This window comes from Polypterus senegalus, chromosome 1 (genome assembly GCF_016835505.1).
Source record: "Polypterus senegalus isolate Bchr_013 chromosome 1, ASM1683550v1, whole genome shotgun sequence".
In the NCBI taxonomy this organism is placed as follows: Eukaryota; Metazoa; Chordata; class Cladistia; order Polypteriformes; family Polypteridae; genus Polypterus; species Polypterus senegalus.
This window is the reverse complement of record NC_053154.1, coordinates 180,869,909-180,883,427: the sequence shown is the minus strand read 5'-3', so window position 1 is coordinate 180,883,427 and position 13,519 is coordinate 180,869,909. Positions and strand designations below refer to the sequence as shown.

The 13,519-nt window shown below is 39.1% G+C and overlaps 1 protein-coding gene across 5 annotated transcripts in view; it reads left to right on the top strand.

The window, feature by feature from the left end:
• The window catches only part of cracr2b (calcium release activated channel regulator 2B), a 224,701-nt gene extending 216,242 nt beyond the window's left edge, over positions 1–8,459 (top strand). For all 5 annotated transcript variants that reach the window (XM_039763991.1, XM_039763966.1, XM_039763982.1 and 2 more), the window contains exons 11-14: positions 5,891–5,970; positions 6,331–6,529; positions 7,888–8,017; positions 8,357–8,459. In XM_039763991.1, coding sequence (XP_039619925.1) covers positions 5,891–5,970; positions 6,331–6,529; positions 7,888–8,017; positions 8,357–8,442 — 495 coding nt within the window. In that variant the 3' untranslated portion in view covers positions 8,443–8,459. The remainder of the gene's footprint in view (positions 1–5,890; positions 5,971–6,330; positions 6,530–7,887; positions 8,018–8,356) is intronic.
• The last annotated feature ends 5,060 nt before the right edge of the window (positions 8,460–13,519 follow it).

The following is a 13,519-nucleotide window of genomic DNA, read 5'->3' as shown; positions in this document are numbered from 1 at the left end:
ACTTTCATTTTGAAATTTCAACTGATAATACAACTTTTTTTTTTACCAGAAGTTAAAGTTGCCAACTGTAGAATTATGAAATTTACCATATTATTTCAGTAGTGACCTGGGCATTGGATATTTAGTGGAAGCTGAAATGCTTGACAATGAAAGTAAAGTTCTTCTCACATACTACTTCACTTCATCTTAATGTAATTGAAATAAAAAAGAGCAATATTGCATTGTCATGTTTGTCTTGAGGATGTGTTTGAAGCATATTTCAAACATCTGCTAAATCAACTCTGGCATCTATGGCAAAAGACTGGTCAACCATGGTGAATAATTGTAGTATAGATTAAAACAATTTAACACAAATGGTCAAAATTACAGATAATAACAAAATATACAGACAAGAGGCAAAGCATTAGCAAAGGCTTGGCTTTATAGTCTTCAAAAGATCTACAGAATTCATCTTCAGCTAAGTTCCTCATCAGCACAACCTTGCTTTCACTGCATGCATTAGCCTGAAAATGTTTTTTAAGAATGATTTTTGTTTAACAAAATATTCTGAACCAATGTTGATTTTAGCACAGTATGATATTGTACTTTCAACCTTTATTAGTTACATCCCTTGAAAAACCTCAGTGATCGTGATGATTTTTTTCCAAGATGTTATAGATATTAGTGAAACTGTCCTTGCACATGTATGATATTTTACTAGTAACTTATGTACTTTGTTCATGATTTAGGGATTACAATCACTAGAGCAACCCTAAAGTTTTATTTCAATTATGGAATTATTGTAAAGAAAATACTCTCTCATATGATAAAAATCTATACTTCGTTTCAGCAAATTTGTAAATTTCCCCTTGGGATTAATAAAGTTATGAATCTATCTAATTACTTTGTTGATTGCCCGGTATATTTTACTTTCCACAAAGAATAGAATAGAATCCATCCATCCATTATCCAACCCGCTATATCCTACCTACAGGGTCACGGGGGGTCTGCTGTAGCCAATCCCAGCCAACACAGGTTGCATGGCAAAAAAAAAAAACCCCAGGCAGGGTGCCAGCCCACCGCAGGGCACACACACACACACACCCACGCACCAAGCACACACCAGGGACAATTTTGGATCGCCGATGCACCTAACCTGCATGTCTTTGGACTGTGGGAGGAAACCGGAGCACCTGGAGGAAACCCACGCAGACATGGGGAGAACATGCAAACTCTACACAGGGAGGACCTGAGAAGCAAACCCAGGTCTCTTTACTGTGAGGCAGCAGTGCTATCACTGTGCCACCGTGCCACCCCCATAGAATAGAATAGAAAGTCTCTTATTTGTCATTGTACAAATATACGGCAACATTTTAGTGTGTCCCCTTAATAGTACATAAAATATCATAAAAATAGAATCTTCAACAGATTCTACAAATTTTCTGCATTTTAAACTGCATACAAGCATTAATATAAAACACTAAAACCAATAAAGCCTTGAGTGCCTCTGTATGAATACATATATCCAATGTGTGAAAATATAAATAGTAAATAGTAGAGTAGTTGAGTTTTACAATAAGTGCAATGAGTCACCAAGACTTGCACTTTTGTCTCATTTATGCCATGGGTAAAAATGAAAGACATAAAATCAAAACCTTGCACTTAGATTCAGTAAACAGTTATTTGACAGAATTTAGTTCTTTGATATGCCATGTTCTGTGTATTTTCCATGATTTGATCAAAGTCCAAGATTGATGGAGCTGGGATGTTTATCTAGCTGGTGATGGTGTACTTTAGTTTTAGCCTGTGCTGTTATTTTGCATGATCACCAAATTATCATACATCCAAAACTGATATAGTCATGTATATGTGAAGTTTTGGGTACACCTATGTAATTTTGTTTCATTCTTAGGTCATAGTAGCTTGCAATACTGAATACAATACTGAATTGTTTTATGTTTGCTCATCATTTTTGATACTTCCAATATACAACTACAGTTTATTTTAATAGCATGTTCTTCATAATTTTATTTAAAGTGAATACTCCGATGCTCTAAGTTGCATGAGTCCAAGAATAAAGGTCCAGAAATGTTTGGCACCTTCTACACATAATGCAAAGTGCAGTTTTTGTTTTTAAGCTCTAAGGTTATTTTCACACTAGAAAGGAAGGAAAGTAAATACATGACGTTACAGCTGCATAGCTGTCATCACCTGTGCAACTGAAAAGGAATCAGTATGACTCTCTATGACTGCCTTTGAATGCCGACCAATGCATGGTTTTAAGAGAAGCATGTAATGAAAGACCAACATTGAAGAGAAAAGGCATGAGGGCTTCCAAATGAATTACTATATGATTGGGTGTCCTATAAAATGATATTAGAATGTTAATTGTTTATGGATTGGTTGTCAAATACAAATTAACCAAAGAAATATAAATAAAAATGAAAAAAAATAAATAAACACAGTTCATATAAAGCAGTTTTTAGGATCAATCTTGCATGCTTTGGTGTATATCATTGCTCTTAGAAACAATTTCTTCCATGCTGCTCTACCATGAGCAAAGGTTTCACCAAAATTTTTTTTTATGATGATAGAGCAATGAATATTAACTTAAAAAAAAAAGATAGGGGGTCTGCAAATCCTTTGATGTTGCGTTGGTGTTATGTGGTACTTTACAATGTTCTTTCACTGCATTCCCTAATTTACTCTCAACTTTTTTGAAGGGGGTGTTCACAAAAAACCAAATTAGGGCATGATGTGCCTGTAGAATGTGTGTAGTGTGATCTTAATTGTGTTCGTGGGACCTGTAGTTTTTAGTGATTTATAGGGTTAAAGCTTCCCCGAATCAATCCTAATGGCTTACTAAAGTATTCACAGATAGTAGCAGGCATACCTCACTTTAATTAGATTGATTTGACTGAGCAGTTACTTTTGGAATAGAGACACTGAATGTTGTAATAATTTGTGCAAGTGTTAGACACTTATTTAATGAACAATCTGTTCTCTGTCGTACTCTGCCATTGGATATCTGAAAACCTGTATTCAAAATACAGTATGTAAATGTGCATTAATAAAGGAGGTACTGTATATACTCTTTAAAGCTTGAATGTCAATATAAGGCCCCTGCAAACTACTACAGCTCAGCCATAGGCTTCTTTGTAATATATAATGAATTATTATTTTTTTCTATTTATTAATTCATTGTTAGATTTTATTCAGATATCTTAAAAAACATTCATTGAGTGTTACAAGTTAAAAAATATATATTTATGCTTTGCCGCTGTTGGGGAAGACTAGGATATTTTATCAAAGAATGTGAGGCTCAAATGTTTTTGACTGACTGTTATGAAGTTTTTTTGCTTAATTTGCTTGCACAGTTTAGAATATGGTTATATTAAATATCGAAGTAGCAGTCTGTGGACTTTATGATTTTAATATTGATTAAGTATTAAGCTAACAATAGTTTCTCTAATGGCTTTATTCAGTTTGCCCTTCAGACAAGTCAAACTAGATTCAGTTTCCTCTTCTTGGAAGCAACTGCAGCTCTTCCTATAATGTGGTTTTATTTATATTTTAATATTACTCTTGAACAATATATGCAAATAATTTTACTTCTTATTTGTGTCCTAAGTAGAAAGATTAGTTAATTGGCGATATGAATTCTGGCTTGCCTCATTTCTATCATTTTTATCATTGGCTGTATTTTAGGGCACTTTAGGCATACCAAATATCACACAAGGACAATGACCTGATTTCTACTTTGCACTATATTGTCTCATAAATGACCTTATGCTTTCTCATATTACTCTCTGAAAGAAAGTCATAACATTCTAAGAATCATTGCAGTTTATATAGTGAAAAGTATGCTGCACATCTCTGGGAAGTTAGTCAAAGGGTTAGTGTAAATATAACATTTACCATGTATATGTCTGTATAAACAATTATCAATGTATGTAAAAGATTTTACACTAACTGAACAGTAACAATGTTTCTGGTTATTTTTATGAAGGAAAATAGTAGTTAATGGAAAAGTTTTATTGTATTAAAGAATATGTGGGTTTCTGTGAAGTGTGTAAAATATATGAATTTACTAACGTAATACCACAGGTACATTAATTACTGTGTATTATTTTTTCACTAAACTCCTGTATTAAACAAAATGTAAAGTAGTTAATAGGTTAAGGAAATGCAAATTTTGTTTTGTACTTAAACTAAATGTCTTCTGTATTCAGCACATATTGTGAGGTGTTTGCAAAATAAATTTGCATGTTTACAGGTTTGTAGGCTTAAAAGTTGAGTTTTTTTTGTCTATGCATTTGATGCACCATACATGGTTTTATTTGAAATTGCACTTTATTTTTTATATAAACAAGACCAATTTAAAAAAAATGTGTCTATTAGTTCAACTGGATAGAGCACATAAGAGCGATAAAGTTCTTATCCTTACCACTACCCAAAAGACTTCGAGTTCTATGTGTAGCTGCTGATTATGCTTATGGCTGTTGCATTGTCCAATAAATTGGTACTTTTTTTGTAGAATATAAATTGACAGTTTTTAATTAAATTTGTTTCCTCTTTAATGTTAAATCATTTGAAGAAAAAAAAAGCCTAATTCAGGAAGTGACTCAGAATAACTTGCTTTATGAATAGTAAAGCTAAATTCAGTTTGTCTATTCACAATTTTAACATCACTTTTTGTGCCAGCTGCTTCAAGAACAGTATTTGTTGTTGCCAAGTGTGGACAACCATTTTAATAAACACACTGAAACTCTGTAACATGATATGTAAGTGAGTGAATGGTTGGATATACAGTAAATACCCACTTTACTGTATATATAAAACTGATATACTTTACTTTAAAAGAAATATTAATTTGTTGATGAGGAGAGAATATCAAAGTCCCCTGTGCAAGCAACTTTAATTCATATTGAAGCATGGAAAACTCCAACAATGTATAATTTGTTTTTAAGTGAGACTTTTACCTGAGTAAAATGATTAGATTTTAGGCAACACAATATGTCCATAAATTATTATTGAAAGTAAACAAGAAGTACATTTACAAAAGCTGAAAGCTTGAGAACACCGCAGTAACACTGAAAAGATATATAGTCACCATAGAAAGTACTCACCCACCTTGAATGTACTTCCTTATTTATTGTGATGCAGTATATAATATCATTATACTTAATTTACATCTGGTATCATTTATCAACATAAAATGGTATAATGTCAAAGTTAAAAAAAAAAATTCTTGGAGGGTTTCAAAATTAATATATATGAGTTATTCCTGGAAGCTTTCATTATTCTTTAGCCAATTTTTAGTATACACACTTTTCTAGAAACTACAGCTGTAAGTATTTTAGAAAAGGTTTCTTACAAGTTTTAACATCTGCTCATTTTTGTGTCCCTTTTTCTCTGTAAAATGTATTATGCTCCCCGTAGTTGGAATGAGATCATTTTGTGAACAGTAATTTTTAAAACTCCCAAATATTCTCATTTGAAATTAACTCTGTGCTCTGACTGAATCACTTCAGGATATTGACTTTTTATTTTTAGCAATTCCATTATGGCTTTGTCACAGTGTTTGGGACATTGTTTACTGGAGGATGAATTTTGCCTTTCCATGTCTGCTTCAGACCGTAGCCTGTCTGCCTGTATGATTTCTGCTTTCCTCAATTTTGCCATGTATCTTAATAATTTCCTTCTACTTACACCAGTACATAACAAAATCCTCTGCATGATGTCGCCACCACTATCCTTCATGATAGAAGCAGAGTTGTTAAGATGATATTTACACATGACTTAAATTTTTGTTTTACATCAGTGGTTTCTTGACTTGCTTGTTTGTACGTAGTCTAACTTGTTTGTTTGTTTTTGTTTGTTTTTGTGTACCTTTTTTTTTAATTTTCAGACCTCCCCTAGCAAAAAGCCTCTGCTGAAGAAAGGGTCAGTGATAGGCAGATATCTTCTGGAGGACAAGCCAATTAAACGGTTAGATCAGAGTCTCATTTATTTGTCAGCAAATCCTGGCGCTTCCTGCCATCCTATCACTGTGCTTTGCACTTGGCTTTTTTCTGGGTGGAGGCTGGTGCTTTCAAAAATATCCACTTGGTTATTATGTTGCAGTCAGTGGTTCAATTCAAATCTTGGCTGAATGTCTATAATACTGTCTTATTCTTTAACATCCACTGTGCTGGTTTCAAGTCTCACTTTCAGAGTTAGAAATAACTAGGTTCAGATATTCCCATTGGCCTCTGAACATAACATTTGACAAAATAGAATGTTACATGTCAGTAGACTGCTATGCTTTCAGTTGGGACTGATTTATGGTGGGGGACCCACTCTGTACAGACAGCTAAATCCAGCAGAAAGTGATTGTACACCTTGTGAAGATGTGTCATCAGAACCAAATAAGAAGAGCAGCAAGTGTGATTCTAATGATGGAGCAGACAATGCTAATGAATCCATGGATGTGGATGGACTGACAGATAAAAAAGAGGAGACCGTGACTGAATCATTAAGAGAAGAACCTGTTGGAATGGAATCCATGGTAAGTAAATCAGTGACACTGGGTGTCTGAAATAAATTGCCTCAGCAAGATCATAACATGATACCACACTGACGCTAGAACATTTGAACAGATTACTAGTGTATGCTTCAGTGGTCTGGGCTCAAGATAGGGGGAGGCTTCTGTCTTATGCTTTGCTCATGTGCTCTTGGACAATTTGGAGTTCCGAGTTGTGAAGTTTCATCATCCCACTTCAGTGTATTCACGTGGCTTTCCAGCTGGACTATTCAGAGAAACGCAAGGTTGCTGTTGATTTGTTACTTGGTCTGCCAAAAAAGCTATTAACGATAAACATTATTTATTGTGGAAATAAACAGTAAAGTAAACCTATTAAATGTGCATCACTTCATTCCAAATGTAATTTGACCAAACAATGGCATTTTGGGCTGATCAGGTTATATGGTTTATTTTAAACAATTGGAAGCTGAAAGCACAGTGTTGTGTCACAACACAGACAATTGAAGCAGCTTTGTTTTGTCTGAAATGTCCATCTTGTATTTGCATTGAAGTGGAATATCCAACTCGATAACCTGGGTTTACCATCTGTCTGAGAGCAAGTCAATGCAACATTACTCTTAAAAGTGCAGGGATATTCTGGAGCTTCCTGAAAGTAAACTGAAAAACAGTTTGCAAATAAAAACCAGATCGATGGACTTAAGTAGATACTAAATTTTGAGGAAGAAGACCTCTAATTTTAGTTATCTACTTAGTTTCTCGTTAGTAAAGAAATCAACTCATATATAATCTTGCATTGCCTCTATCCTGCACTAGTACAGCCTGAATAATTTAGACTGTAGTTTAATTTCATCAGTATAAAATATGACAGTGACTTAATTAGTGTATACCTAACTCTTGTAGGTGAACTGTTCAGAATGCAACAGCTTTTGCTTGAATTTGAATCTACAGCATGACTCCTATTTTCATATTAAAAGATCATGAGAGAATACTATTTATCTCATTATTAGTCATTGCAAGTTTGATTCCTTTTTTTTAGAATTTAAGATCTCAGGATTTACTGTATATTTATTATGAAAGGAAGTCTCAAAATTAAGATTAGTATGTATGATTTTTTGCAACTTCATTTTAATTAGTTTTTTGAGTTCCTTAAAAGTCCCAGTTAGGTTGCGTAGATCTACATTTGGACTAGAAAAGACAATGCTTTATTCCTTGAAGATTATATCATCCTGGACCTTGCATTTTACTTTAGATCATTTTAATTGTTTGAAAATATACAACATTCTTTGTTTGGGAATAGTTAATTGAGTTATTATCTTATTAAATGAGGTTACAAATTTCTGTATCTTTTTTTTTTTAAATCGTCAACCTGTCACCATTTTTAGGACCCTCTAAATATGCCTCCAGAAAGGGTATTTAAAGTGGTTTTCATAGGAAACTCAGGAGTTGGGAAGACATCCTTCATCCACTACTTCTGCCAGGGACAGTTCCTAACAGACGTCTGCTCAACAGTTGGTGAGTCTCGATGTAACCTTCATGAGAGTTGGTAGTAGAATTGTTACTTTGTTGTAATTATTGTAAAAGAGTTTCTGCAATTCTTTAAATCTCATTAATATATGTTAAATGTGAATAATGAGGTTTAGAAGTGATGACAAACTAATGGAAATAAGTGTTAACTTGTGAGTAAAATGCACCTTAACATTCACTTTCTAGAATAGATTAACGGTGATGGCCCATGTAACCATGTTAATAAAGGAGGTGACTTGAAGGAAAGACTTGCCTGAAGTATGATCAGGAGGAGTTCTCATTTATAAAGCATTTTTATTTTTTTTATGTTATTTTTATTCTTGCAAGGTATTGATTATCAGATGCGAAGTCTCATTGTGGACAATGTCTCTGTTGTCTTGCAACTCTGGGATACGGCCGGTCAGGAAAGGTAAGTTAAGTGTGACTTAATAGAGATAAGCAAATACAGAGGATGGAAAAATACTAACTCATGAAGAATTAATGCCCAAACAAATGCACATGCATAAATGACTACTTCTTTTATTACATTATTTTTAACCTTACTGACTACTGAGTTGGATACTCTTATCTAGTACCAGGTAGGATCTGTCTTTGGACTAAAAAATGCTTTTGGAATTATAAGCATCTTGCAGTACCATAAAGCACAAGTTGGAGCCAATAACTTCGTATGATTACATGATAATCTAATGCTGTCACCAGTAATAGCAGGGATTTTCAGCCATTCTGAATTTTTATTCCATGGCAAGAATAGCATTGTGGCTTGGTATGAGTGGCAACTAATGCCACAGAACTGAAAAGAAAAAAGAACAGCTATTGGTGATATTTTCCAGCCTTGGTGTGGGATACGCCATCATGTATGATGGACCAGTCCTCGGATAACTTGTGTTCAGATTAAATTGTTGCAATTTGAGTACAGACTGACACATTTCAGCATGCAGCTAACAGTTAGAATTCAGACATAAACCCACCTTGTATATACAGGGTTAGTCAAAATTATGTTAACATTTGAATGACAGAAACAGTTTATTCACAAAACATTCTTCATATGTACACAATGATTTACAGGAATGTCTTAAACTGTTGGCCATCAAGTTCAACATGTACCATATGTGACACATGAATTGTCCACAAAAATTGTATATTAGTTATATACATGGCAGTACCATTAGTGTTAACATAATTTTGAGTCATCCTGTATATCTGGTTTTTCTATATATACAGTAATCCCTCCTTGATCGCGGGGGTTGCGTTCCAGAACCCCCCGCGATAGGTGAAAATCTGCGAAGTAGAAACCATATGTTTGTATGGTTATTTTTATATAGAAAACCCGGTTACGACCTTCTAAATACTTTTTTTAACATTATTAGAGCCCTCTAGACATGAAATAACACCCTTTAGTCAAAAGTTTAAACTGTGCTCCATGACAAGACATCCTCTGTTTCCCGTAATCCTCGGGCGGGACTGGTCTAATAGCAACAGCGGTAGCCTAAAAAGCATTCCCCGGAAAACTTATGGCCTCGTTATAGATGACAAAGACTCATCTCAAGCTGCTTCCACACCGTGTAATCAGCCGACAGGGAGTGGGGCGGAAGGCCAAGAGAATGACGAAGGCACTCCCGGACCGTCGCGGGCTGCAACGTCATCCACCAGCGCCCCGGCAGCGAGGGAGGAATCTCCGCCCCTTGAGGTCAGACCGGACCCACTCTCTGAATTGCACTTTCAGTTTAAAGCAACTCCGGCTTCTTTCAAGAGAGAACAGTGGAATGACGACTCTCTGAAACACACAAAGAATGCAGTGGTCCTCGTTAACGGCCAACGCACTCATCAGCCCATGCCACAGGGACCTCACTTTGTTATTGATAATGATTTGTTGTATCGGGTCGCTGAACATGAGGGGAAGGTCCGGAAGTTGTTGCTAGTCCCACGAACCTACCGGCGGCAGGTCTGCGAGTTAGCACACTCCCACCTTCTTGGAGGCCATCTCGGCTCCGACAAAACACTAGAGCAAATTAAGCTCCGTTTTTTTTGGCCGGGGATTAACGAGGAGGTTCGCCGCTTTTGCGTCTCCTGTCCGGAGTGTCAACTGCGGCAAATTCCTCGGAGGGACCGTGCTCCTCTGGTCCCCCTTCCCCTCATTGACGTTCCCTTTGACAGGATCGGGGTCGACATAGTAGGACCCCTAGAACCCTCAGCCCGAGGATATAAATATATACTCGTCCTCGTGGATTATGCAACCCGATTCCCAGAAGCCGTTCCATTGCGCTCGGCTACCACAAAAAATATTGCACGGGAACTAGTAGGAGTCTTTGCGCGAGTGGGCATTCCTAGAGAAGTCCTGACGGACCAAGGAACGCCCTTTACCTCGGAAACGTTCAAGGAGACTGCCAAATTACTGAAAATAAAGCATTTAAAGACCTCGGTGTATCATCCTCAAACCGATGGGCTAGTGGAGAGATTTAACCAAACTCTCAAGCAAATGCTACGTAAGGTAGTCAGCAAGGATGGGTGGAATTGGGACCAACTCCTCCCCCTTGTCCTCTTTACCTAACGGGAAGTTCCTCAAGCCTCTACGGGTTTCTCTCCGTTTGAATTATTGTACGGAAGACAACCCCGGGGATTATTAGATATTTTAAAAGAGGGTTGGGAAGGGGAGGCACAACCCTCCACTAATATTTTGGAATATATCGCCCAATTGCGCGATAGATTTGATGCAATTAGACCGATTCTTTATGACCGTGGCACGACTCTCCGGGAGTTCCAACCGGGGGATCGCGTCATGGTGTTGGTACCTACTCTCACTCTAAACTGCTCGCACATTGGCTAGGCCCCTACGAAATTAAGGAGAGGAAGGGATTGGTCGACGATTTGGTAAAACAGCCCAATCGTCGACCAGCTGAGCGAGTGTACCATGTAAACCTGCTGAAACCATGGAAGGAGAGGGATCCCGATCCCTTCTCCGGACAGCCCTGCTCTCTCTTCGCTGAAGTAAGTTCCCTTAATTTCGGCGAGCAGCTAACTCCCAGACAGAAAAAGGAGCTCGAAGCAGCTATCCGCTCCGTCCCAGAGGTAGTAAGTGAACAGCCAGGTCGGACCTCTCTGATTGCGCGACATATTGACTGACCCGGGGTGATCGTCCGTGAGCGACCCTACAGACTCCCGGAGGCAAAACGCGCTGAAGTGGAACTGGAAATCAAGCGAATGCTGGAACTAGGAGTAATCGAGGAAAGTAGTAGTCCCTGGTCCAGTCCCATCGTCTTGATTGCTAAGCCTGACGGCAGTTGGAGGTTTTGCAATGACTTCCGTCGGCTCAACCAAGTTTCCCGATTTGATGCTTATCCCATGCCTCGCGTGGATGATCTCCTCGAGAGACTGGGACCAGCCAAATTCTTGACTACACTTGACATGACAAAAGGGTACTGGCAGGTTCCTTTAACGGAGTCCGCGAAGGAAAAGACCGCGTTTAGCACTCCTAGCGGACACTGGCAGTATCGTGTCCTTCCATTCGGGTTACACGGGGCGCCTGCGACTTTTCAGCGTCTGGTGGACAAAGTGCTCCGCCCCATAACTCGCTCTGTGCTGCCTATCTGGATGACGTCGTCATCTATTCCAGCACCTGGAAGGAACACATACAGCAGGTCACAGCAGTATTACGGACATTGGGAGGCGGGCTCGGATCAACCCCAAGAAATGTTTCTTGGGTTGCAAGAAGCCAAATATTTGGGCTACCTAGTGGGCGGGTACTGTGAGACCAAGTGTTCCAAGTTGCAAGCCATACTGGCCTGGCCCGTCCAAGCGGCAGGTCCAATCCTTTCTCGGTTTGGCGGGTACTACCGCCGGTTTGTGCCCGCTTCTCCGAGAGCGCGCCTTGACCAATTTGACAAAGAAAAGAGCTCCCAATACGGTGGTATGGTCTGATAAAGCGGGGGCTGCATTCAGTGACTTAAAAAGGGCTCTGACTTCAGCACCTATCTTAATCTCCCAAACTTCTCTCTCCCTTTTGTCCTCCAGACGGACGCTTCGGACACAGGCTTGGGAGCCGTGTTGAGCCAAAGCGTCGACGGTGTTGAACACCCGTTATGTACCTGAGCCGGAAACTGTTGGACAGGGAGACCAGGTACGCGGCGGTGGAGAAAGAGGCTCTGGCGATCAAATGGGCGGTGACTCAGCTGTGGTACTACCTCTTGGGTCGCGTGTTCACTCTGGTGACGGATCATGCACCTCTGAAGTGGATGGCCCTTCACAGGGAGTCGAATCCACGAGTCACGAGGTGGTTTCTTGACCTGCAGCAGTACAAGTATACGCTTGTTCATCGTCAGGGGTCTCTTCATGCCAACGCCGATGCCCTCTCCCGGGCCCACGACCTCTCGGTGCAGGTCGCCCGACCCAACGGGTCTGGGCTGAGGGGGGAGTCTTGTCACACACGTGTGCATGGGGGGCAGCTAAAGGGCTTAGAAAATACTGATTATACATCTGCCCAGGGGGGAGCGGGGTATGCTGACGCTCTTTCTGAGTTCTCTGCAGGTCTTACCCGGGAAATCCCACCAGGAGCAGCCATTTCCAGGAAGGACACATCACTTCCGGTTCCGGCCCCAAGGATAAGGTCACTTCCTGTTCCGGCCCAGAGGACGACATCACTTCCACCCTCTGTACTATAAAGCCCACTGCCTTTGCTCTGGCAGGCAGTTCTGTTTTGGACTCTGTTGTGTAAACTTGTCTATGATGACTCAAGTACGTTTGCAGCCAGGAAACCGAATTAAACGGGTGGCTGCCCCAAACCTTTTTACGCCTCAAGTCTCTACTTATTACAACAGAGATGACAGTTCTTTCTCACAATTAAAAGAATGCAAACATATCTTCCTCTTCAAAGGAGTGCCGAGCAGGAGCAGAGAATGTCAGATAGAGCGAGAAAAGTGAACAATCAAAAATAAATAGGGCTGTTGGGCTTTTAAGTATACGAAGCACCGCGATAAAGCAGCACAATGAAGGGATCAATGTGAATGTAGTCTTTCAGCATTTTTTAGAGGAGCGTCCGTATCTTCTAAGCAAACAGCATCTGTGCAAACAGCCCCTCTGCTCACATCCCCTCCGTCAGGAGCAGAGAATGTCAGAGAGAGTGAGAAAGACAGAGAAAAGCAAACAATCAAAAATCAATACGGGCTGTTAGAGCTTTCAAGTGTGTGAAGCACCGCACGGGAAGCATATCGTATGTCATTGAGGAGTTTTATTTAAATACGTAATACGTGCTCTGATTGGGTAGCTTCTCAGCCATCCACCAATAGCGTTCCTTGTATGAAATCAACTGGGCAAACAAACTGAGGAAGCATGTACCATAAATTAAAAGACCCATTGTCCGCAGAAATCTGCGAACCAGCAAAAAATCTGTGATATATATTTAGATATGCTTACATTTAAAGTCCGCGATGGAGTGAAGCCGAGAAAGTCGAAGCGCGATATAGCGAGGGATCACTGTATTGCACAATGCTTCTCTGT